This window comes from Poromitra crassiceps (assembly GCF_964638095.1).
Source record: "Poromitra crassiceps genome assembly, chromosome: 21".
Classification (NCBI taxonomy): domain Eukaryota; kingdom Metazoa; phylum Chordata; class Actinopteri; order Beryciformes; family Melamphaidae; genus Poromitra; species Poromitra crassiceps.
In genome coordinates, this window is record NC_139638.1 from 22404500 (window position 1) to 22431886 (window position 27387).

The 27387-nt window shown below is 43.1% G+C and overlaps 1 protein-coding gene across 1 annotated transcript; it reads right to left on the reverse strand.

Annotated features, from left to right (window-relative positions):
• Positions 1-10679: 10679 nt before the first annotated feature.
• LOC310795649 (uncharacterized protein) lies at positions 10680-26934 on the reverse strand. Its single transcript, XM_083657736.1, has 6 exons — positions 26778-26934; positions 26201-26379; positions 25764-25793; positions 23764-23906; positions 13333-13404; positions 10680-11603 (listed from the first exon to the last, which is right to left on the reverse strand). The coding sequence occupies exons 2-6, from the start codon at positions 26319-26321 to the stop codon at positions 11586-11588; spliced, it is 384 nt and encodes a 127-aa protein (XP_083513862.1). The 5' UTR covers positions 26322-26379; positions 26778-26934; the 3' UTR covers positions 10680-11585.
• Between the last annotated feature and the right edge of the window lie 453 nt (positions 26935-27387).

Genomic DNA, 27387 nt, shown 5'->3' on the forward strand with positions numbered 1-27387 from the left:
AATAGAATTATTGTAATAATTGAATCTGTCACTATATAACTGTTCTATATCATACTGGGCACAAAAACACATTTTCCTTAATAAAGTCTACTTGGAACCTTGTTGCAACCTGGTATAAATGCTCACGTGAAAATCACAGCTTATTCATTATAAGATTATCAATAGAAGTTACTGGAGCCCATGGAAACTGGCTAAACTGAAACTAAGGGACATGCCGGTTGGAGATGGTAGGTGTAGGATGTTTCCTAAATTAATAAACTTGAATATATAAAGAGGCTGGGACCTTAGTGCACTTCTAATATTTCAATCATGTGAGACCAGTGAGTAAAATTGGACAAGCAAAGCTTTATTCACAAATAAAAGCATTTTACAAAATGTCTATGGGAAAATAAATGGCGGATGAAAATCTCTGGTACAGTGCTGAAGCAGGAAGTGACGTTTCACGAACCGGAACGGACTCCTTTGGCGTCGGACAAGAGGCGTCCACTCCAGCACAGTGTGTGGCGCGGAGGTCTACATTACCTATGCTTTCCTTTCATTCGTATAGTTTACAGCTGTAACTGTATTTATGGATGATATTATCAGCAATATATAGCCTACACACTGGAGACGAGGCTGCGTTTTAGCATTGAGAGGAGGAAGAAGAAGACACCCTCCCTTTATGGACTCAAATGGTTTAGTTAGCTCGGATGCTATCGGAGGCGGAGCTAACGTTTGCTTTGAAGAACAAGGTTGGTCAGCAAAACGTTCGGGAGTAAAAGTTCCTGTGTGTCACTGTATGGAAATATCTAATGTCCAAAACCCGACAGCGTTGGTGAACTAGCGACTAACTGCGGCTAACCTCCCGTCACCAGGCTCTTCTCGGCGAGAGAAGGCCTAGAGCCCGCCCTAGACAGGAAACAAGCAGCGGAAACAGCTCGTTCACTTGAGAATCAGACGCAACGAATAAGAAAATAAAACTGAAACAACAAAACAAAAGTACCGAACGAGGTTTTTTAACAAGTTCTTGTAGAAACATCGTGGATTCACAATATCACATATTTTAAACCATATTTTCAAACAAATGGCCAGTTGATGGAATAGTTACAGTCTGTCCGCTGTTATCGAAAATGGAGGATCAAGTACAACAGTTGAAGCATCTCTGCTGCCTGTGCTGGGAAAGACATGGATCATAAGATTTCACATGGCGAGTACTCCAAAATTGTCTTTGGCTCTCCAGTAACCTCGCCGCGTCAAGCTAACGGCTACAAATACGTTTTTGGCGCACTTGGTTCCGGTATTGTTTGACCAAAAGCGGAGTAAAGCGTGCACAGACTAAACTGCGACCGCTGAAGATACGAGATATTTGGGCTGTTTGAAATAATATAGCAGAGTACGAGGAGGAAGCTTCTTTGTCTGAGTCCAGACCTTCAGAGATCTTACCACTCCACTGAGTTGACTGCTTCTTCTGAAGGAGGAAATGGAGTGTAACGAGTTAACCATTCATTCTAATATCAGGCGAGAATGTTCTTGTTGCAAAAAGAATGAACAACAACGAAAGCTGCTGGACACTGTTTTAAATCCTGTAGTGCCGTTACACAGAGCAGTCGTACCTCCAGACGTCCAGCAGCTGTTGGTCATTAAAGAAGAAGTTCCCCCTGAGCTGCAGGAGTGGAGCCCCAGTCTGGACCAGGAGGACCCAGAGCCCCCACACATTAAAGAGGAACAGGAGGAGCTTCAGATCAGACAGGATGACCCAGAACCTCCACACATTAAAGAGGAACAGGAGGAACTCTGGATCAGACAGGAGGACCCAGAACCTCCACACATTAAAGAGGAACTCTGGATCAGACAGGAGGGAGAGCAGCTTCAAGGGCTGGATGAGGCTGATATCACCAAGTTCCAATTCACTGCTGTTCCTGTGAAGAGTGAAGATGATGAAGAGAAACCCCAGCTTGATCAAAGCCAAACTGAAGCCAGCACCTCAACTGAACAGTTGAAAACAGAAGCTGATGGAGAGGACTGTAGAGCACCAGAACCAGCCAGTGCTGGCAAGACTGAAGACACTGATGATTGGACGGAAACTAGTGAACCTCAGTCTCCCTTAGACTCACAGAAAAACAGTGAAGTTCTTGGGAATAAACACTTTAGCTGTTCAGTTTGTAGTAAAAGATTTGTTCATAACAGAGACTTGAACAGACACAAGAGTGTCCACACAGGAGATAAGCAATTTAAATGCTCATTCTGTGGTAAACATTATAGTTATGAAGTTCACCTGAAGAAACACATGATAGTCCACACACGAGATAAACAATTTAAATGCTCAGTCTGTGGTAAAGGATCTCATCGTAAAGGAGACTTGAAGAAACACATGATAATCCACACACGAGGTAAAAAATTTAGTTGCTCAGTTTGTGGTAAAATATTTGCTCGTAGCGGAAAGTTGACCATACACATGAAAATCCACACACAAGATAAACAATTTAAATGCTCAGTCTGTGGTAAAGGCTTTGGTCTTAAACAAACCCTGAAGAAACACATGATAGTCCACACAGCAGAGAAACAATTTATTTGCTCAGTCTGTGGTAAAGGTTATTATCATAAAATAACCTTGAATAGACACATGATAATCCACACAGGTGAGAAACAATGTATTTGCTCAGTCTGTGGAAAAGGTTTTTATCATAAAACAGCCTTGAAGACACACATGATAATCCACACAGTTGAGAAACAATGTATTTGCTCAGTCTGTGGTAAAGGTTTTGGTCGTAAAGGAGACTTGAAGAAACACATGATAATCCACACAGGTGAGAAACAATTTTTTTGCTCAGTCTGTGGTAAAGGTTGTTATCGTAAAGCAGACTTGAAGACACACATGATAGTCCACACAGGAGAGAAACAATGTATTTGCTCAGTCTGTGGTAAAGGTTTTGGTCAGAAAGGAAACTTGACGAAACATATGAGAGTACACACAGGAGAGAAACAATTTATTTGCTCAGTCTGTGGTAAAGGTTTTGGTCATGATGGAAACTTGAAGACACACATGATAATCCACACAAGAGAGAAAAAATGTATTTGCTCAGTCTGTGGTAAAGGTTTTGGTCGTGAAGGAACCTTGAAGAGACACATGATAGTCCACACAGGAGAGAAACAATGTATTTGCTCAGTCTGTGGTAAAGGTTTTGGTCAGAAAGGAAACTTGACGAAACATATGAGAGTACACACAGGAGAGAAACAATTTATTTGCTCAGTCTGTGGTAAAGGTTTTGGTCGTGAAGGAAACTTGAAGACACACATGATAATCCACACAAGAGAGAAAACATGTATTTGCTCAGTCTGTGGTAAAGGTTTTGGTCAGAAAGGAACCTTGACGAAACATATGAGAGTACACACAGGAGAGAAACTATTTATTTGCTCAGTCTGTGGTAAAGGTTTTGGTCGGAAAGGAACCTTGAAAAGACACATGAGAGTCCACACAGCAGAGGTCACTTAATATTGGGCTGGACACAATCACTTTGCCCACAGATGTATCTTACTTCAGTGGAAGGATCATAAACCTCCATCTCATTCTTGGCTGAGAGACTTACATTAAGTACTGCATTAAGGGCTGTTCTGCTCATTTCAACAAAACTTTGGATCCTATTCTTTCTTTTGTTAACTCAATTCCTTCTTTAGAAGATGAGACAGATTTAGTATTTATTTTACAGAGTGAGTATTGCTTATTTGTTGCAATTGAGACGGCTATAACCCAACGATAAAAGGCAACTGGGTTTATTGACTTGGTGAGCGATGGGTCGTGCCGCCCCTATACTTCTGATCTCTCTTTGGGTTCCTCCCTTTTTTTAATGTTTTTTTATTTATTTTTTTGTCTTTTGAATTTCCAATGTTTATGTGAACTTGTTTCTCATGTTGGGGGGTGGGGTGTTGGCTACTATGCCTTGCATTTTGTGTTTTCTAAATATCTAAACTGGTTAACGTCATACTCTCAGAAGAATGTATGTTTAAGAAGTATAACCCAATAAAGATACATGTGGAAAACATATTGGGCTGGACAATATGTCAGTATTATCATTGTCTATCAATGGAAGCATATTGTGAGACAATTGATCGAGTGATTCTGTTCTAAATGAATCATAAAATGCAAATGATTAGTGTCTCAAAATGAGATGAAACAAATGAGGGAATATTATTTGAAAATAACATGTTTGTATCTTATTTTATCCTGCATCTCAACTGTTCAATTGAGATGAACATCAGTATCGTCATATGTTGCTATTGAAAAGTTGCATCTGGCATCGATGCCTCATGAAGCTCCTTGAGATTTAGGAGAAGTGGAGGCTGTTCAGGATGGTTGAAAGATGGAGATCATCAGTTTACATGAAAGAAACAGAGTATTTCAAAGTATAACATCAGTCAACACCTACACTGTTAAAAGGGCAAAGTTCTGACTCAGTCCCTACATATCAAATAGCTCATCTGTCAGAGAAGGTCTGCTGTACTTTTTGTATCTTCTTCATTACTTAGTCGTCCTCATTTAAATACAATCAGCAATGAACAATTGGTTTTATAATTTTGAAATGTAATTCCTGTCTGGTTTAATTCAGTGTACTCATGCACTGTGAATTCATACTGTAATTGGACTTGCTGAGTTTTGTTAGTACTCTTCCCAGACACTTCTATTACATTATTTTCTTTAAAGCAAGTAGAATAATTGTAATAATTGAATCTGTCACTATATAACTGTTCTATATCATACTGGGCACAAAGACAGATTTTCCTTAATAAAGTCTACTTGGAACCTTGTTGCAACTGGTATAAATGCTCACGTGAAAATCACAGCTTATTCATTATAAGATTATCAATAGAAGTTAGTGGAGCCCATGGAAACTGGCTAAGCTGAAACTAAGGGACATGCCGGTTGGAGATGGTAGGTGTAGGATGTTTCCTAAATGAATAAACTTGAATAAAGAGGCTGGGACCTTAGTGCACTTCTTATATTTCAATCATGTGAGACCAGTGAGTAAAATTGGACAAGCAAAGCTTTATTCACAAATAAAAGGATTTTACAAAATGTCTATGGGAAAATAAATGGCGGATGAAAATCTCTGGTACAGTGCTGAAGCAGGAAGTGACGTTTCACGAACCGGAACGGACTCCTTTGGCGTCGGACAAGAGGCGTCCACTCCAGCAGTGTGTGGCGCGGAGGTCTACATTACCTATGCTTTCCTTTCATTCGTATAGTTTACAGCTGTAATTGTATTTATGGATGATATTATCAGCAATATATAGCCTACACACTGGAGACGAGGCTCCGTTTTAGCATTGAGAGGAGGAAGAAGAAGCTCTCCTCCCTTTATGGACTCAAATGGTTTAGTTAGCTCGGACGCTATCGGAGGCGGAGCTAACGTTTGCTTTGAAGAACAAGGTTGGTCAGCAAAACGTTCGGGAGTAAAAGTTCCTGTGTGTCACTGTATGGAAATATCTAATGTCCAAAACCCGACAGCGTTGCTTAACTAGCGACTAACTGCGGCTAACCTCCCGTCACCAGGCTCTTCTCGGCGAGAAGGCCTAGAGCCCGCCCTAGACAGGAAACAAGCAGCGGAAACAGCTCGTTCACTTGAGAATCAGACGCAACGAATAAGAAAATAAAACTGAAACAACAAAACAAAAGATGGACGTACCGAACGAGGTTTTTTAACAAGTTCTTGTAGAAACATCGTGGATTCACAATATCACATATTTTAAACCATATTTTCAAACAAATGGCCAGTTGATGGAATAGTTACAGTCTGTCCGCTGTTATCGAAAATGGAGGATCAAGTACAACAGTTGAAGCATCTCTGCTGCCTGTGCTGGGAAAGACATGGATCATAAGATTTCACATGGCGAGTACTCCGTTGTCTTTGGCTCTCCAGTAACCTCGCCGCGTCAAGCTAACGGCAACAAATACGTTTTTGGCGCACTTGGTTCCGGTATTGTTTGACCAAAAGCGGAGTAAAGCGTGCACAGACTAAACTGCGGCCGCTGAAGATACGAGATATTTGGGCTGTTTTAAATAATATAGCAGAGTACGAGGAGGAAGCTTATTTGCCTGAGTCCAGACCTTCAGAGATCTTACCACTCCACTGAGTTGACTGCTTCTTCTGAAGGAGGAAATGGAGTGTAACGAGTTAACCATTCAGTCTAATATCAGGCGAGAATCTTCTTGTTGCAAAAAGAACGAACAGCAGCGAAAGCTGCTGGACACGGTTTTAAATCCTGTAGTGTCGTTACACAGAGCAGTCGTACCTCCAGACCTCCAGCAGCTGTTGGTCATTAAAGAAGAAGTTCCCCCTGAGCTGCAGAAGTGGAGCCCCAGTCTGGACCAGGAGGACCCAGAGCCCCCACACATTAAAGATGAACAGGAGGGACTCTGGATAAGACCGGAGGACCCAGAGCACCCACACATTAAAGACGGACAGGAGGAACTCTGGATCAGACAGGAGGACCCAGAACCTCCACACATTAAAGAGGAAGAGGAGGAACTCTGGATCAGACAGGAGGACCCAGAGCCTCCACACATTAAAGAGGAAGAGGAGGAACTCTGGATCAGACAGGAGGACCCAGAACCTCCACACATTAAAGAGGAACAGGAGGGACTCTGGATAAGACCGGAGGGCCCAGAGCACCCACACATTAAAGACGGACAGGAGGAACTCTGGATCAGACAGGAGGACCCAGAACCTCCACACATTAAAGGGGAACAGGAGGAACTCTGGATCAGTCAAGAGGGAGAGCAGCTTCAAGGGCTGGATGAGGCTGATATCACCAAGTTCCCATTCACTGTTGTCACTGTGAAGAGTGAAGATGATGAAGAGAAACCCCAGCTTGATCAAAGCCAAACTGAAGCCAGCAGCTTAACTGAACAGTTGAAAACAGAAGTTGATGGAGAGGACTGTAGAGCATCAGAACCAGCCAGTGCTGGCAAGACTGAAGACACTGATGATTGGACAGAAACTAGTGAACCTCAGTCTCCCTTAGACTCACAGAAAAACAATGAAGTTCTTGGGAATAAACACTTTAGCTGTTCAGTTTGTAGTAAAAGATTTGTTCATAACGGAGACTTGAACAGACACAAGAGTGTCCACACAGGAGATAAGAAATTTAAATGCTCATTCTGTGGTAAAAGTTATAGTTATGAAGGTAACCTGAAGAAACACGTGATAGTCCACACAGGAGAGAAACAGTTTATTTGCTCAGTCTGTGGTAAAGGTTTTGGTCGGAAAGGAACCTTGAAAAGACACATGATAGTCCACACAGGAGATAAACAATTTATTTGCTCAGTCTGTGGTAAATGTTTTGGTCATGAAGGAAACTTGAAGAGACACATGATAGTCCACACAGGAGATAAACAATTTATTTGCTCGGTCTGTGGTAAAGGTTGTTATCGTAAAGATGACTTGAAGACACACATGATAGTCCACACAGGTGAGAAACAATGTTTTTGCTCAGTCTGTAGTAAACGTTTTGGTTGTGTAGGGAACTTGAAGAGACACATGAAAGTCCACACAGGAGATAAACAATTTATTTGCTCGGTCTGTGGTAAAGGTTGTTATCGTAAAGATGACTTGAAGAAACACATGATAATCCACACAGGTGAGAAACAATTTATTTGCTCAGTCTGTGGTAAAGGTTGTTATTGTAAAGGAGACTTAAAGCAACACATGATAATCCACACAGGAGAGAAACAATTTAGTTGCTCAGTCTGTGGTAAAGGTAGTCAACGTAAGTCAAGCTTGAAGAAACACATGATAGTCCACACAGGTGAGAAACAATTTAATTGCTCAGTCTGTGATAAAGTTTTTGGTCAAAAAGGAAGCTTGAAGTCACACATGATAGTCCACACAGGAGAGAAACAATGTATTTGCTCAGTCTGTAGTAAACCTTTTGGTCGTGAAGGAACCTTGAAGAGACACATGATAGTCCACACAGGAGAGAAACAATGTATTTGCTCAGTCTGTGGTAAAGGTTTTGGTCTACAAGGAAACTTGAGGAAACACATGATAATCCACACAAGAGAGAAAAAATTTATTTGCTCAGTCTGTGGTGAATGTTTTGGTGCAAAAGTAGAATTGAAGAGTCACATGATAGTCCACACAGCAGAGGTCACTTAATATTGGGCTGGACACAATCACTTTTGCCCACAGATGTATCTTACTTCAGTGGAAGGATCATAAACCTCCATCTCCTCATTCTTGGCTGAGAGACTTACATTAAGTACTGCATTAAGGGCTGTTCTGCTCATTTCAACAAAACTTGGGATCCTATTCTTTCTTTTAACTATTCCTTCTTTAGAAGATGAGACAGATTTAGTATTTATTTTACAGAGTGAGTATTGCTTATTTGTTGCAATTGAGACGGGTATAACCCAACGATAAAAGGCAACTGGGTTTATTGACTTGGTGAGCGATGGGTCGTGCCGCCCCTATACTTCTGATCTCTCTTTGGGTTCCTCCCTTTTTTTAAGTTTTTTTTCTCCTTTCTTTCTTTGTCTTTTGAATTTCCAATCTCTATGTGAACTTGTTTCTCATGTTGGGAGGTGGAGTGTTGTTGCATTTTGTGTTTTCTAAATATGTAAAACTGGTTAACGTCATACTTTCACAAGAATGTATGTTTAAAAAGTATAACCCAATAAAGATAGATGTGGAAAACATATTGGGCTGGACAATATGTCAGTATTATCGTCTATTAATGGAAGCATATTGTGAGACAATTGATCGAGTGATTCTGTTCTAAATTAATCATAAAATGCAAATGATTAGTGTCTGAAAATGAGATGAAACAAATGAGGGAATATTATTCGAAAAGAACATGTTTGTATCTTATTTTATCCTGCATCTCAACTGTTCCATTGAGATGAACATCAGTATCGTCAATATGTTGCTATTGAAAAGTTGCATCTGGCATCGATGCCTCATGAAGCTCCTTGAGATTTAGGAGAAGTGGAGGCTGTTCAGGATGGTTGAAAGATGGAGATCATCAGTTTACATGAAAGAAACAGTATTTCAAAGTCTAACATCAGTCAACACCTACACTGATAAAAGGGCAAAGTTCTGACTACATATCAAAAGGCTAATCTGTCAGAAGGTTTGCTGTAGGCTACTTTTTGTATTTTTTTACATTACTTAGTCGTCCTCATTTAAATACAATCAGCAATGAACAATTGGTTTTATAATTTTGAAATGTAATTCCTGTCTGGTTTAATTCAGTGTACTCATGCATTGTGAATTCATACTGTAATTGGACTTGCTGAGTTTTGTTAGTACTCTTCCCAGACACTTCTATTACATTATGTTCCTTAAAGCAAGTAGAATTATTGTAATAATTGAATCTGTCACTATATAACTGTTCTATATCATACTGGGCACAAAAACACATTTTCCATAATAAAGTCTACTTGGAACCTTGTTGCAACCTGGTATAAATGCTCACGTGAAAGTCACAGCTTATTCATTATAAGATTATCAATAGAAGTTAGTGGAGCCCATGGAAACTGGCTAAGCTGAAACTAAGGGACAATGATGCCTGTTGGAGATGTGATAAAGAGGCTGGGACCTTAGTGCACTTCTTATATTTCAATCATGACCAGTGGGTAAAATTTGACAAGCAAAGCTTTATTCACAAATAGCATGGCAACTCATTTGGGCATAATGACTCCATGTTAAGATGACCCTCTTCTTGTGGTGAGAGAGGAGGGCATCGGCTCAGTCTAGCATAGAGAATCCCCCTCCCCTAGGGAATTCTGGGGGTTCTGGGAAATGTTTACCTGTAACAGCTTCGGCTTATGAAACTGCTGATAAAAATGTTTTATGTTAAGAAAAGGGTTTCACCTTTCTATGTTTTATTTTTAAACTATAATTATAAACGGGTACGGTGGTGCAGTGGTATGCGCTGTCGCCTCACAGCTCGAAGGTCCTGGGTTCGATTCCCACCTGGGACGTTGTGGGCGCTGGAGTTGTGACCCCCCCCATATCTTCAGTGCCTACTGCCCAGGTGGGCTATCTAGTCGAAAGGGCCTTTCTGTGTGGAGTTTGCATGTTCTCCCCGTACCCCCCAGGGGGTTCCTCCGTACATAACCCCCCACTGAAAACATGCAGAAGATCGTCATCCGACCAGTGACGACAACATCTGAAGTTGGTCCAATGATGGTCCAGTGAAGGTCCCCGGGCGCTGGAAAGAAATAGCGACCACTGCTCCTGGCCTGCCCCCTGGAGGAAAGGACAAGCCTGGATGGGTCAAATGCAGAGGACATATTTCACCGGCCACCGTCAGCATGAGTGTGTGTAGTGGCCGCATGCATGTGTTGTAGTGTGTTCATGCATGTGTTGTAGTGTGTTCGTGTGACAATAAAGACGGGCTGCCGTCTGAAAATCGTTTTAATAAATGATATGTGCTGTTCACTCTTGGATGCATGGTGTGCTCGAGTCTATTTGTGTATTGCTATTAGACTACTGTAATACAATCAAAACAAGCAACAATCTTCCCTGCATATGGATAGCTGTGTCTCTGAAGACTATTTATTCATCCCATTGATTGATTACCTGACAGAAATGATTGATTGTGTTTGAGCTCCACAATTCCTTACAGGGACTCTTACTGATCTGACCATTTATGGTTTATATTAACGACCACACATGCCAACACACATTTCCATTTCCTTTTCACATTTTATTCAACATTTAACCAATCCAAATAAATCCATTTCACAGCATTTCGGCTGAATTGTTTGTTTACATGCTCTTTTTTTTCCTTCAAAATTCCATTCAATATTTGATCTTTTTTTATTTCATAGCAAACAGTGACAACAAAAAAAATAAAAAAAAAAAATAAGAAGAATGCACATATAGCTCAGCACTTTATGGACCACCGCAAAAAACAGTGACAATATAGAGACAAAAATAGAGAATATCATTATGCATTTAAACAGATTACTGTATATTGTTCATTTATATAGACACTTAGGTGCTTTTTAGTGGTAAATTGTGGTATATTTCTATGTTCGAATTATTGACGTCAAAGCCACAGGGTTGACACAAAACTCACATAGACACGCCCCTGTCGAGGTGGCATTACCAGTGGGAGGGAGTCACTGAAAATGACAGCTGGACAGACAGAGGGCACACACAACCTGGGACCCTTTTCACAACGGATGTGGAAAAACTGTTATGGCCCATTCAGACTTAAAACGATAACTACAAAGATAACTATATTAAAGAAAGAAAACGCTCTGAGCTGAAACCAAGCATATTGTTCTAGTCATCGTTTTTGGTTGTTTTACAGTTGTAAGAGCCATTCTATTTACTTATTAATGATTTGGGAGTTATCTTTATAGTCATTGTTCTGTCACGCGCGCACGCACACACACACACACACACACACACACACACACACACACACACACTATGTCTCTCTCTCTTGAACCTTTACATATAGACTGATGTACAAACAGAGTAATACAAACACACATACTGAGGGCACAGACTTGATAAAGGAGCACGAGGCACGACAGAGCGGCGTGGAATGTTTTCCGGTCATCGATCTTTGATTGAGACGCTGGCGGTGGCGCTTTACTCATCGCTGTCGTCCTGAGGGAGGAGAGGGACAACAGGTGGCGCCAGTGAGTTTACTGTTCACCACTCAAACCGCTTCACTTCTCCGTTCAAACCGGAGAGAAAATCCACCATAAAACAGAATTATGTTACATTTAACCAGTCCCTCCAGGAAATTGCGATTTTGCGATCGCAATGATTAATGAAGTATTAATGAGTATTTGCGGTGGCCATTTTGAAAAATGGCCGCAATTTCTCTACAAAAAAGGTTCCTCAACTTGCAATTTTCTAGTTGCAATTTTCCTGGGGGGGGGGAAACAACAACAAACCTTTGCATTCCATTGCAATTTTTGAGAAAAGTTGCCATTAGGTAGTAGTTAGTCTCACACGACATGGTCAGACCCGGAGGGTCTGGATCACAAGTCTGCATTTCTGGGTTTTGCCAGAGGAAATCCCCTGACTCCAATACAGTAGTTTGCATCACTGTGGGCCAGCTACTGTATATACTGGGTTTTACCTAGTCTTGTTCATCCTTCAGAGGAAGAACCATCAAGACCAGTTCAAGGTTTCGGCTGAGGAATTGCTACAAATCACATTATTTTAAAGACAATTTCTTTATTACTTTGGATAATATCGCAATGTCAATCTTTCAATTGTCCAATTATCTCTACTAATATAATAGCTCCGCGTTCCGCTCCGCGGCGCACAATTGCTCAACTGGGCATGCTCAGAACGGCACATACGAGAGAGATACAGGGAGAGAGATCCGCTTTTCATGAAACTTTGTGGAAGGGTATAGCGCCGTGGGCCAAGGAAGAACCCGTTACGTTTTGGCGCGGGATCCGGATCCGACTCACGAACAAGAAATGAACAAGCATGAACCTTGGTGGAGTTCTGCTCTGATCTGAGTGCCCTTCTATTATCATTATTTTTTAAATAAAATAAAATGTCTGTCAACGGGTGGTTTCCCATTAGTCACTCACAAGCACAAACCTGAACAATGTGATACAAAGCTGCTTTGATCTATTCACTCTCGCTGAGGTTTTACAGTACTGCACTGTAATACACAGGTCACTGTCTGAAGCTGCGTTCACACCGACCTATTAAAGTTTTTCGCTGGCATCAAGTTTACACACAAAGTCAATGCAAACGAGCGATTGAGCGTATATTCGAGAAAAATCGCTGGGCGTCCGAGCGACAGAGACAGCGATAGGGAGAAAATTCGCTCGTCGCCCGAGATGAAATATCCCAACTCGAGCGAAATTACGCTGGCATCAGTCGCTCGCTGTTCAACGCTGATTGGCTGCCGTGTGAGACAAGGATCACACTGGCTTGGAACAAACCGCTGGTTTATTGTGTGGCAACAAACCGCATTGACAGCAGATTGACAGGCTGAGAGCTGACATGAATTGAAGTCTGTACTACCGGTATAGAGCTCGCATTAGGAGCATGCTGATAGGCTTAGCTTGTAAATAACTACGGTGGCTCGTAGTGGACAAATATCATGACATTGCGTAACGTTATAGCCCCCAGATGTCCGTCAATTATTGTGCCTGTTGACGAGCGATTTAAACAGAGCGACAGAGCGATTCCAAAGGGTTGAATCGAGCGACAGAGAGAAAAATAAATATATCGGTGCGAACACAGCTTAACTCTGCAAAAATAGTTTTGTTTGTTTATCTGACCATTCTTGCTTGAACGTGTAGATGCGACTTCATATTATTGACTGTTGTTTTATATGGATCAGTAGTTAGTGACTTCCTACCTCTGTAGCGTCGGTGTTATCGGTGTCGACTGGTGACTCCACCACACTCTGTACTTCTGTAGCATCTTCGTCCTGAAAGAACAACAGCACAACAACATTACTGATACTTATAGGGTCAAACATTAGATATAGGACTTATGTGATTGTGGACAAATCATTTATGATGTCTTTGAAAACAGTTCAACATGTCTGCAAATGTGATGAATGAGATGAAAACGGTTTTTTACATTACATTACGTCATTTGGCAGACGCTTTTATCCAAAGCGACTTACAATAACACATTTTTGTCAGCAATAGAGCAATCAACTATGGAGCACAGTCTATGACAACTACAAATTCTGAAGGAACAGTGGTACAAGTTTAGTTTAGGTTAGTAGTTTTTTTTTTTTTTTAGAAAGAGAGAGAAAGAAGTTAGATCAAGAAGGGCCCAGATGGAGCCTGAAAAGGTGAGTCTTTAGTCTTTTCCGAAAGATCAGCAGTGATTCAGCTGTCCTGACCGAAGGTGGAAGCTCGTTCCACCATTGAGGTGCCAGGGACGAGAAGAGTCGAGATCGGGATGAGCGACTTTTGAGCGCCCGTAGCGAAGGAGGGGCGAGGCGACCAGCACTGGTGGAGGAGCGAAGGGAGCGGTGAGAGGTTTGGAACCCGACCATAGATTGCAGGTACAGGGGAGCTGACTGGTGTGCAGCCCTGTAGGCCAGTACCAGTGTCTTGAATTTGATGCGAGCTGAGATGGGAAGCCAGTGGAGGTCCCGGAAGAGGGGAGTGACATGAGAGAATTTGGGTTGGTTGAATACCAGACGGGCTGCAGCAGGTTTTGAATATAAAGAACACACACGATTCAATCTATGATACCTGGATACGGTGAACGGCATTTACACTCATTTCATATTGTTCACTATCATTAGTGGCCATTTTGAGTGAGAAGAGACGAGGCGTGAACGAAGAAGGGAGCGACACTACCTCTCCTCTCCTCTAGGGAGCGACACTACCTCTCCTCTCCTCTAGGGAGCGACACTACCTCTCCTCCCGTCAGCTCAAAGAAGGACGCCTTGATTACACCGTGCCATTGGGCGACCTTCCTTAATGGGACATCGGTGACAGAGCGTGCTGGTGTGTGTGCACGTACGTGTGTGCGCGCGCGTGCACGTGTGTGTGTATGTATGTGTGTGTGTGTGTGTGTGCCTGCCTGCCTGTGTGTGTGTGTGTGTGGTTCCGCCAGCTGACAACCTTAGATCAGTCCTCGCACCCTCTCCTCCTGCTGTTGCATTTAACACCACCCATTGTGCCTCCATCTGTTCACCCACCCAGCAGAGCCAGAGAGATGTGCGCACATGTTAACTCTCGCGCACGCACGCACGCAGTTCCTGACATTGGACTATGGCAATCAACATTGTCTGGCCTCTCTCTTTGAATGCGTTGCCAGGTTCACACCTGAAACATCATTGTCAGCCATAAGCAACACGCCTACATTTGGAGAGATTCACCTATTTGACCATCTTCCCGATAGTAAGACGAGAAGATAAGATGGCCTTCTCTTCTGTGCGTGTAGTAGAAAATAGTGACCCGCCCCTCCAGCTAGTTAGCGTAGCACAATGAATGGTAATCCAATGGTAGTGGCCGTGGCTAGCCTACCCCCGTTAGCACGAGCAAAAAAATGGGAGATGGGGGAAAAAAACAGTATTTTTTTTCATGCTTCAGTACTGCTCACCTGGCGTAATCCAAGTCTCCACAAGCCCTGAGAGGCCAAGTGGACTTGGAAAGACATCATTTACACTCAAATGCAGAATCAAAGCACTGTAATACATCGCCTCCCGATGAAGCCTATTACATTTCTCTGTCTTTTTCTCCTTCTCACTAGCATGATGAAAGACTAGATGAAAGACTAGATGAGGAGATTAATCAAACAATCGACCCTGCACACCATGTCGGCTGGTGTGTGTGTGTGTGTGTCTGTCTGTGTGTGTCTGTGTCTGTGTGTGTGTGTGTCTGTGTGTCTGTGTGTGTGTGTGTGTGTGTGTGTCAGGCACAGGAGACTCTCAACCCGGCATCAATTTTGAATGTGATCAATATTAAAGGGATTTAATGGCTCAGCCACCTGGGAATGACAATTAAATTAATTAAGTGGTTTGATTGTCTGTCTGTCTGTCTGTCTGTCTGCCTGTCTGTCTGTCTGTCTGCCTGTCTGTCTGTCTGTCTGTCTGTCTGTGTGTGTGTCTGTCCACCAGCCATACAAACACCCCACACATCTGTCTCCGTTTGCTTATTTCTCCACCTGTCAACCCATCCATCAACTAACCATCCCCTCATCAATCAATCCAGTCTTTCTGTCTCTCTATATCTGTCCACCTGTCTGTCTGTCTGTCTGTCTGTCTGTCTGTCCTGCCTGATGGTTTGGCCTGACCCAGTTCCTCTTAATGAGACTCATCTTATCCCGAGTGAAGCTTCCTCAGCGCGTTATACTGTACCTGGGGGCTACCTGTCTACCAGTCAAAACACAACCACTAAGCAGGATCAAAGGTTTTGACTGGGTGTCTGCAGGAAAGACCCACAAACGGAGCGGTTGAAAAGGAAAATCATATGCATGCGCGGGATGTTTTGCCAGCGATCAGGGCTGAAAGCAGGGGAAACAAAACAGATTGTTGATTGCTTCAATAAAAGGAAATACTGAAAAACATTTTGTACAGATGTTTGCCGGTGGCAGAAAAATAACTGATTTTCTCTCGCGTTTATAGTGTAGCTTCCACTAATCACAGCCAATTAGAAAACGGGAGCTAAAGCTGTGTGTGTGTGTGTGTGTGTGTGTGTGTGTGCGTGTGCGTGTATGTGTGTGCGCGTGTGTGCATGCTGCGTCTCTACATGTCTACATTATTGTTGTGGATTCCCCTGCGTGTTCCACGGCTAATTAAGGGTAGCAGATTGAGCATCACAACAAACGTCGGTACGGCTGACAAAGTGTTCCCCTTGGCCAGGGAAACATTTGATTGGCTTATCATTTCCTACGACTCACAGGGATGTTATTGGAGACACGGTAATTACAGGCTAATTCACTCGTCCCCCGCAGAATTACATCCAGTTTAACACCTTATAGAGGCAAAGTGACCGCCTACTTCCTGCTTCAGCACTGTACCAGAAATTTTCATCCGCCATTTATTTTCCCATACACATTTCATAAAATGCGTATAAACATAGTTTTACTGGTTCAAACCAAATGGTACAGATATATTTAGAAAGAGGAGAGATCGCATAACATTTCACTGGGACCAAAACGTTAAAAAAATGCGGGTTTAAAGAAAATATTTTCTCAATGTTGTTGTCTCTCCCGATTATAGCGTTAGCTGAACTGTTTGGTTCGGTGAAGTAAAACTATTTTATAAGCATTTTACGAAATGTCTATGGGGAAAATAAATGGCGGATGAAAATCTCTGGTACAGTGCTGAAGCAGGAAGTGACGTTCCACTTTGTCTCTCTATTAATCCAGACACAAACCAATGGGAGCACAGGGGAGGCGGTACAAGGGACTATGTGTCGTTTCCATGATTTGACTCCAAAATAAAGAGTGTTGACAGTGTTTTTGAATGTAAAAAAAAGAAAGAGGGTGGGACCTATTTCTTTGACTAATGACTTGAGGTCAACACGAGGTCATATGTCATAGTACCAGTGATGTCACCATGGTTCTGACAAGAGCCCACCAAGTGAAGAGAGAGCAACAGAGGCTAATTACTAGGGGTGGGAATCACCAGATGCCCACGATACGATACTAAAACGATACGATAGTATTGCGATATCGCCGATATTGCGATATATTGAATATTGCGATATATTGAATATTGTGATATTTCGATATCTCGTCTAACTCCTTTTCCTACCTCTTCCTTGACCTCACCGGAAGTAAAACATGCAGTGTTTTTTTGTTTTGTTCCGTTTTTGCCCAAAATTTAGGCTACATTATTTAGCTTCTCTGGACTCAATACACCACTGCAGGCGCGGACTACAACATCGGGCGCTTCGGGCAGATGCCCGGTGGCCTGGCATGGCATGGCTTGCATTTTTTTTTTTTTTTTTTTTTTTATATCGATACTTGGCGTCCAAATATCGATACAATATCGTCAGGCATAATATCGTGATACTATGGTGTATCGATTCCCCCACCCCTACTAATTACAGCCAAGAAGAGAACATGGGTAACATCAGGCCGATCATGTCTACGGTGTTGTTTTCATGACATCAGACAAAAGAAAGAAATGGTTGACTAATGGTGAGTCGGTAGCTAGAGGATTTAACGATACAACCTACTGTATAGAGACAGTCCGCATGTCTGGGAACACCCATACAGGCTCTAGGAATGCCCACAATAGACGCTGGGTTAGCTGGCTCAGCCTTGCTGGGGGCGGGGTCAGGGTGGGGTAAAAACCCCCGTTCTATCCATTCAGCAAAGTTAGAATTTAGCTGATAGCCCAGCCCAGGCAGACACGATCGGGGATTTAACCACCGCAGTAAACGCACATCTGAGCAGACGTCTTGTGTTCTGCTCTAGAACCCCCAAACCTGTAGTTTAGAGCCGCAGCACCGTCTTTTGGTGAGTCAGCCCATGAGATATATGGGCAGTTTTACCCCACTCGCGCGCCAGCAGTTTAACATTTTGTGGGCGTTCCCAGACATGTGGACCGTCTCTATGAGGAGGATTTAACGATACAACAACCTACTGTATGAGGAAGCCAACGTCTTTGATGCTCCTGTCAACGGTCGGATTAACACCGTTTACTGTCACTTTTTCCACATGTTTTCTTTGCCTCTGCCAACAGAGTTGCGAGTTGGCTGGGATATTATCTTTTCACCTCGTTTGTCTGTTGGTCTGTCTGTCGTTTTGTCTGTTGGTTTGTCTGTTGGTTTGTCTATCGTTTTGTCTGCTGGTTTGTCTGTCGTTTTGTCTGCTGGTTTGTATTGAACTTTATTGAAGGAAAACCCCTTGAGATGAATCATCTCGTTTTAGAGGGGGACCTACATAAGAACAGAAAGCATCAACAATACAACAAAAGAGAGTTGCAGGTTTACATGAACATGTAGAGGTACAAACCTCGCACAATCATAACACACACAGACACGCATACACACCCACACGTACACACACACACATGCCCACACCCAAGGGCAATTTACAGTAGTTAAAGTAGTTAGAAACAAGAACAGGTTGTTTTTAAATGAGTAAGTAATGCATTTTTAAACATGAATAGTGAGGTAGTAGAGCGCAGGGAATTTGGCAGGTTGTTCCAATCGGATGGTGCTTTGAAATGAAATGCCCTACGCCCGGATTGAGTGAGAGTATTGGGGACAACAAATGAAGGATATTGGGAGTGTCTAAGCGGATATAAAGAAATATGGGGGACTAAGTACTGTTTAAGGTAAGGTGGGTAGTTTAAGTTGATACATTTGAAAATGAATTGCAGCCAGTGAAAATGTCTTCTAGAGTTAGGAGATAGCCAGTTAAGTGAATGATACATTTTACAATGGTGGGTGAGATATGGACATCTTAAAATGAATCTACACAGACTATTGAACACAACATTCAGAGGACGCAGTTGAGAAGCTATGGTATTTTGGTAAACAATATCAGCATAATCAATTATAGGAAGTACTAATTGGGAAATAATACGTTTTCTTACATGGAAAGTGAAACAGTTAATTGAACGGTATAATATTCTCATGTTGCAATTTACTTTTTTAATCACAGAGTCAATGTGCGGTCTAAAGGCGAGTTCTGGGTCAAGCCAAACGCCCAGATATTTAAAGACATCAACTTTCTCAAGCAGTGAACCATCAGAAAAATTAATATGTAGTGTGTTGGAGATACGGGCAAGTTTAAACCTTGTGCCAAACAGCATGCAGCATGACTTCTTTTTGTTCAGTAACAGTTTGTTATTGTAAAACCAGTTTTGTAATAGATTGAAATCGGATTGCAGTGAGTTCTGAATCTGTTGAATATCTGAACTAGATGTATATATGACGGTATCGTCGGCATATAATTGCACATGACAGTCTGAACAAATTTGCGGGAGATCATTTATAAAAATAGAGAAGAGGAGAGGCCCCAACGTGGAACCTTGGGGCACCCCCCTTTCCATAACCACATAGTCGGACTGACAGCCATTTAATAGCACACAATGATGCCTGTTATGCAGGTATGCGTTGAACCAAAGCAAAGCCTGACGAGACAGTCCAATGGCGTAAAGCTTATCAAGAAGCAGATGATGGTCAACCATATCAAACGCCTTGGTAAGATCAACAAAGATAGAACCAGTAAACTGACCATGATCAAAGGATGAAGTAACATCATTAGTAAATTTAAGAAGAGCAGTAGTGGTGGAGAAATTCGGCCTGAAACCAGATTGAGATTTGTCTGTCGGTTTGTCTGTCGGTTTGTCTGTCATCAGGATATCTCGAAAAGTTATTAACGGATTTGGTCCAAACTTGGTAGAAAAGCAGGACACGGGCCAACTTAGAACTGATTCACTTTCCACGCCCACTAGCCGAAAGGGGGCGTGGCAATGGCGGTGTTCGATCACAAAAAGGCGTCCAACTTCCAAATGGATTCACGGAACACCACAAAACTTTGTAGAAAAGGTTGGTCGGACGTATGTTCTCTGCCGAGCGCCCTCGGAGGCAAGTAAAATGTCCTTGTAACTGTTGAATTCATCCAAAAGACCAACATTTTCCGCTGGAGTAAACGAAGTTGAGTGGGTTGGGTTGGATGCGGTCACTCGGTCGGCCATTTTCTCTACTCTGAAAAAAAGTCTCAATTTACCCACAATTCATTGTAGGCTACCGTCATCCTATTTAAGATACGTCAAGAACTAAACTGCTTTGTGGAACAAAATAATTTAGACATCTAGCGTTACAGTATTTGAAGTCTGACTATTTTGTTATATCTACGCCATAACCAAAGTCTATGGCAGTGATAATCAACTTGCGGCCCGTGGGCCACATGCGGCCTGTGGTGGAATTGCAAAAAAAAACAAAAAAAAAAAAACTTTTTTTACAGTGCACCTGAACGCAACATACAAGATACCCGCTGAATAAGTGTCAAAATGTTCACGTCATTCTGGCCTATATTCCACTTCTGTTATAGCATTTCAGTCTGGAATATGGAATATCTTTCAATAATCTATGATTTAGCTGCTAAATTGTCAAATACCGCCGTCTGCTCGCTACCCAGGCACTTATGTATGTACTTAACCTAACTAACTTAACCTAACTAACTATCCGGTGTGCACAACATTGTCAGACTAAACTCTGGCTGACACCCCAAAAACGTACAACCCGCTACAGAAAAATGTATATTGTTTGTTTATTAACTGGCCTCTGGCCTTCTATCATGTCATGAAAGTGGCCCCCGGGCAAAGCAAGTTGAGTATCCCTGGTCTATGGTTTATCACAATCCTTGCTAGGTTTGTTCACAGAGAGAGAGAGGGAGAGAGAGAGAGAGAGAGAGAGGGAGAGAGAGAGAGAGAGAGAGAGAGGGAGAGAGAGAGAGAGAGAGAGAGGGAGAGAGAGAGAGAGAGAGAGAGGGAGAGAGAGAGAGAGAGAGAGAGGAATAAGATAGAGACGAGAAAAAAAACCAACGGACAAAGGAAAAAGCAGAACGATTTTTCATCTCCAACTTGCATCATCATGGCAGTAAATAGTTTGCCATGGAAGGTAAACTGGCTCTCCTCAAACCGACGGCAGGTCTGACAGATGAACACCGTACCAAAATAAAGAAAAGCCAACAACATTTTAATGTCTTTTACGTGACAGAAGAAGAAAGACAAGCGGCAGATAGGAGAGACGATGATAGAGGACTCAAGGTCAGGGGGCCATTTTGGCACAGTGAGGAGGTGTGGCTGGCAGACACTGTCTGGAAATGGAGGGATGTGGTGATGGTGTGTGTGAGTCTGGATGTGGCGATGGTGTGTGTCAGACTGTGTAACAGAGCTGTTATTTACTTGCATAACGACACTAAATCTGTCATTTTAGTTTTAGATATGGCGCAGTTTTCTTCTTATACCCTCTACTCCCACTTTGTTTGTACACACTAGTGTGCAGCCCTTCTTCTCCCAGCCCCCCATAAACGTCATGCCCCCGACACCTCTCTCCTCTTGCTGTGTTCTCCTATGAGAGGTGGGTGTCACTTTTTCGTGTGTCATATCGCATCACAATAGTTTCTCATCATTCATATTGTATATTATACAACCGTTACGATTGATCATTTTGATTGGATATGAGAGGCATTCCGTGAGTGCTGATAATACAGAATAACAGCGCTGGGATGCTGTATCACTCTGCTTCACAGGTGCAATGTCGTAATGTAACCTGGATGAGGCTGCGTTCACACAGAGAGCTCTGTCTGGAGCACTTCCTTTAACGAGGAATACAAAAGCGCATTATCGTAACGTCACCTGTCGTTATTAGCTGCACTGCTAACCAGCTGGTAGCCAGTGTTGGGAACGTTACTTTAAAAAAGTAATTAGTTATAGTTACTCACTACTTGTTCCAAAAAGTAACTGAGTTAGTAACTGAATTACTCTATAATAAAAGTAACTAGTTACCAGGGAAAGTAACTATTTGCGTTATCTCCACCTTGAAAATGCCAAATTTTCATGGATTGCTGCAAACCTGAGGGTACCCTCACGGGCCCCTCGGGCCGAGGCCGGGCTTGTTTTTTATTTATTTTTAATTAATAGGTCCGGGGTCGGGCCGTTTCAATAATTCAATTAAATAATGTTGTATTAGCGTACTCGCTTGATTTTACACAGCGGAGCAGTCAGACAAAGAGGAGGAGAGGTGCACAGACACTCCCATAGCCACACACAGACCCTGTCCGTCCATGTACAGCGAGCGGACAGCTCCCGAACACAGAGAGAGAGAGAGAGAGTCAGAGAGACAGACAGAGAGAGGCTGCGCAGGACGGCCGCGCGGCGAGGCAGCACGCGGAACAGAGAGGGAGAGAGATGTGTCATTATATCGTAATATTGGCTTCGGGCCTGGCAACGGGCTGGATCGGGCACGGGTCTGCATGTCACGGGCCGGGGAGGGCTTGGGCCGAAATTTCAGCCCCGCGCAGCTCTCTACTCTGGACTCGCCATTTCTGCTGCTTCCTCGAATCTGTTTGGTGTGTCTGTGTGTGTGTGTCGCCCGTGTCCTGACTCCTGGCTCGTGTGTAACACTGGCTCCGATTGGCTACCATGAAACACATGACTCTGCCTTAGCCAATCATAATCGTTTATCTCGTTATAACCCACCCGGTCTCCTCACTTGACAACACTAGTGTAGGCTACGGGTAGTTTACTCAATCATTTCATAGTAACGCACCGCATTTAGCGTTCAGTAACGATAACGGCGTTGTAACGACGGAAACAGTAATTAGTTAGATTACCCCGTTACTGAAAAAATAACGGCGTTACCTAACGCCGTTCTTTTAAACGGCGTTATTCCAAACACTGCTGGTAGCACTTCTAGCCGAATAGCCTACACGTGTTGTGCAACAAACAAATGCTTCACAATATTCCCACCAGTAGTAGTAGGCCTACATGTCTACACACAACTCTACTGTAGCCTACCTTCATTCAAAACTACAGTAGTGTACTAGCGACAGCGATATGGACACATTTGCCCTTAATTTTGAACGGTCGGCCAATGTGGAAGACTGGGAGGGAAGTACAGTAAAAGCTGAAGTTGTCTGTGTTAACCTCAGGCTCAACGTGACTAGATCGCTTGCAGTCAGGAAACAGTTTACCTGTTGCTTGGCAACACTTGGTAGTGCAACCCTGAGGGAACTATTTTTTGTTGGTGGAGACAAATCTGTTGTCTCCAATGACAAGAAAAAGGGTTGTATTATTACGTGGTGAATAGCTTTGTTTATACAACTGTCGTATAAAAGCAACATCGCACTCGAAGTCATGCTGGATATATCAGCACAGCTGTGATGATCTTTGATATATCCTACAACCGAAACATAGCCGTGCTGATATACAGTGAGCACATTAGCACTCCCTCTCCTGTGATATTGCTTCGTTTTTGGTAATCGCTTATATATTTGGATGCGCCTGTTAGTTAGTGTAAGATTCATGTACTGGCCCTTATATTAAGTTAGATTTTTTTTTTTTTTGCTAAATGTGCTAAGCTAATCGGCTATTCCCCCTTTTCCTTCACTAATTTCAAATATTAATTTGGAGGATCTGTTATTTTTGTTTCATGGCAGAAAATAAACAGACGTCAGCTCTAAAGATATCCTATCGATCCCGCCTTCTGTGTGTGTGTGTGTGTGTGTGTGTGTGTGTGCGTGCGTGTGCGTGTGTGTGTGTGTGCGTGTGCGCGCGTGTGTGTGAGAGCGGGCGAGTACAGGATCACATATTAATAAATAGCAATGAAAGTATATCAGTTATCTTTCTCACTTGTTTGGCTGGCTCTTTCTTGACCAATCCGGTGGCAGCGACTATATTGCCCGCCCCCTCCACGGTCTTCTGGGCCACGGCGGTAACCCCGGTAACCACCGCTCCGCTCACCTGGGACACTCCAGACACCGTTTTACCTGCAACTGTAGAGAGGAAAAGAGAGGGGAGCTGAAGACAGCCTCTATAGACAGAATTCTGGATCAAATCATATCGAGCAATAAAAGATATTCTCAGATTTGGGTCTGTGAGAGAAAATCTAATTAAATAGAGGAGGTCCATGGCTCTAATGTGGACTCAATGCGGGGTTCTTAATATGGAAAAGAAGCACTGCTCGATATAGAGCCAACACCTGTGGGGATTCACATGATGTAGAATTTCAAACCGTAATTCCTCAGTTCAAATAGTGCTTTTCAATACTGGATGCAAATATGAACTGAACTTTTACATTGACTTTTTCATAATTTTTTCTTCTCTGTTCTTCAATTTCTTTCTTTCTCTCTCTCTCTTCTCTCTTTCTGTGTGGAGTTTGCATGTTCTCCCCGTGCTCCCCAGGGGGTTCCTCCTCCGTACATAACCCCCCCACTAAAAACATGCAGAAGATCGTCATCGTCATCCGACCAGTGACGACAACATACGAAGTTGGTCCCCGGGCGCTGGAAAGAAAAAGCGACCACTGCTCCTGGCCTGCCCCTCGGAGGAGAGGACAAGCCTGGATGGGTTAAATGCAGAGGACAAATTTCACCGGCCACCGTCAGCATGAGTGTGTGTTCGTGGCCGCATGCATGTGTTGGGTGTGTTCGTGTGACAATAAAAGACGGGCTTGTCCGTCTTCTCTCTCTCTCTCTCTCTCTCTCTCTCTCTCTCTCTCTCTCTCTCTCTCTCTCTCTCTCTCTCTCTCTCTCTCTCTCTCTCTCTCTCTCTCTCTCTCTCTCTCTCTCTCTCTCTCTCTCTCTCTCTCTCTCTCTTTTATGAGTCTGAAAGCAGCACTATTTATTGGTTAAATAAATATAGGGAATTCTGTATTGCTAAACAGATAACCTTTTAAAACAAAATTCTAAGTTCATGGCATATCGCTGATTGACCTTCAGATCGATTTCAAATCAAGAGAGAAGGTGGTAGCCCAAAGTCTTGCTACTGGACACACTGACAAGACAAGTCTTAACAGACACACGTTGGCTGTGGAGGGGATCAAACCCGTGACCTTCCAGTTAAAGGACAGGCAGACTGTCTCGTCGGCGTCGGCACCTGCCGCGGTCCGCACGGCCATGCAGTCTAACTACAGGTAGACCTGACTAATTAATCACGACCCAGCTGCTGTGTGCTGCGGGGGCATCTTCTCTGGCCATCTGGACCTGGAGGACCACCCGAGGAGGATTAGTCCTTATCATTTCATAAATCTAGCGCTGGGAGCACCCCTGAGGGCCAGCTGGGCAGAGAAGATATTCCAGCGTGCCAATCATATGAATAAAACATCGTGGGCCATGTTGTTAACTCTATACAAAACCCAGCTTCCCATCCATACACTGGCTTACTCTGTGGAGGAGGTGTAGCCTACACACTTGTGTCCACAACAACACAACCAATCCCCCAGAGCCAGTGTCTCCTGGTTCCTCTGCTTGTTATGCGTGAGAAACAGTGAGGTATAGCCCAGGGGGAGCTGGGGTGGAAAGAAGAATAGTGATATATGACACTGACTCAGTAGACTGCGTCACACTCACTGTCACTGTCCACCTGAGGCAGTTTGAACAAAACAAAAAACTTTTTTACAAAAACACAAGATCCCAATGAGATTATCCTTTTACGCAATAATAACCATATGGGATCCATTTCTAGGCCTATAGAAACCTTGGTCAGGTTTTAGTGGGGGAGGGTTGAATGTGGATTCACGAGTGTACAGTAGGTACAGTCTCGGTAGTCCTTTTAGGCTAACAAGGGAATTCAACAGGTTTTTCCATGCATTTACAGTCATGTAGGCTACAGTGTTTCTACATGTATCTTACCTGTTGTGACTCCATCCTTTGTTTTTGTGCCTGCAGAGAAGCGCAGGTGAAGTACAATTACTCTTAGGGGATACATTAATTTATTTACTTATGGTATTATATATTATGTGTGAGAGTGAATTTATGACATCACTGATGATGTAATCAGTGGGACAGACAAACAGAGCCCTAGGTCCCTTTTATATAGAAGAGATAGATAGATAGATAGATAGATAGATAGATATATACTTATGGATTAGCAAGATTAAATGGGACGCTGTTTCATTCAGACTCCGAATAGTCTTAGCAGCATAGAACAGAATTAAGTAGGCCAAGATTATTCACAATTAACCACAGCATCGATTACGATTATATGCCTTCAACACATGGTGCCCCCCCCCCCCTCTCCATTTGAGGGGGAGTGATATGATCATTATAATGCAATTGCCGACACCTACCGACAAAGATAACCCCATCTTTCGTCATCTCAGCTGCTCCAGTCACTCCCTGCTTGGTCTTCTCCGCCACTGCCACGACCCCGTCCTTGGCTTTGGAGAAACCCTTCATTAACGCGTCCATGGCTCCTTGATTGGCTCCCAAATGACAGCGGGCACACAAAACACGCACACACACAGGGCTGTAGAGAGGAGCGAACACAGGCGCCATCCATCAGAAAGACATCAGGAGCGCTCGGTATTATTATTCATGTGAGGGGCAAAGCGGAGAAGACACAACGCTGATGATGCCACCGCCCTACTTTTCTTTCCGACAGGTTTATCAAGCCTACATCACCGTCTGAAATCATACCGCTTTTATTCAGCCTGATCACAACCCCACCTGCAGCTGCAGGAATAGGCTAAAATAGTCTAAAGAAACCTGATCGTAATCTATCCACGATCGATTAGCCTATAGTTACACACTTTAATAATAATAGGGGGGGAATTTAAGTAGGCTATTTGTGTATTTGTAGGCCTGTTCCATTTGCAATGCGATAAAAGAATAAAAAATAACCATGAAATCAATGAATTAGCCTACCAGTTTGTTGGAGGACAAAGGAGACGAGATGAGACGCGCCGCTGGTCCACGCACCTGTTGTTAACTTCCTTTGACTGATGAGTCTTCCGGGATGCCAGTTAAGAGCGGAAAAACAGGTTTGTTCTTTTGCCCCGAAACTACAACTGTAACATGACAGACTGGTGTGCTGCCTACTGCCTCCTACACTACACATACACGATCTACAGGTTTGACAGAGCACACGACACGCCTCCCACGTCTCCGTGATGGAGAGAATGGAGAGAGAGAGAGAGAGAGAGAGAGAGGGGGGGGGGGGGGGGGGGGGGTGAGAGAAACAACGTGATGCTGATGCTGAGGTGGAGACAGAAGACCCGTTCCAATCACATGCTCGCTCTCGCCCCTCTCTCGCTTTCCCTCTCTCTCTCTCCGCTCTCAGCTCTCTCTCCTAATTCAATTCAAGATGCTTTATTGGCATGATGACAGTTCACAAACAAATACAGTATTGCCAACGCATGTAACAACAGATTAATCAGTCCAATTATCTATCTATCTATCTATCTATCTATCTATCTATCTATCTATCTATCTATCTATCTATCTATCTATCTATCTATCTATATCTTTGTATATA

Excerpts from the sequence above, each read along its gene's own strand:
- LOC310795649 (XM_083657736.1), bottom strand. The coding sequence starts at position 26,321 with ATGGACGCGTTAATGAAGGGTTTCTCCAAAGCCAAGGACGGGGTCGTG. Across the intron at positions 23,907-25,763 it reads AAAGGATGGAGTCACAACAG|TTGCAGGTAAAACGGTGTCT; the intron begins GTAAGATACATG and ends TCCTCTCTACAG. Across the intron at positions 13,405-23,763 it reads AGAAAGAGCCAGCCAAACAA|GACGAAGATGCTACAGAAGT; the intron begins GTGAGAAAGATA and ends TTGTTCTTTCAG.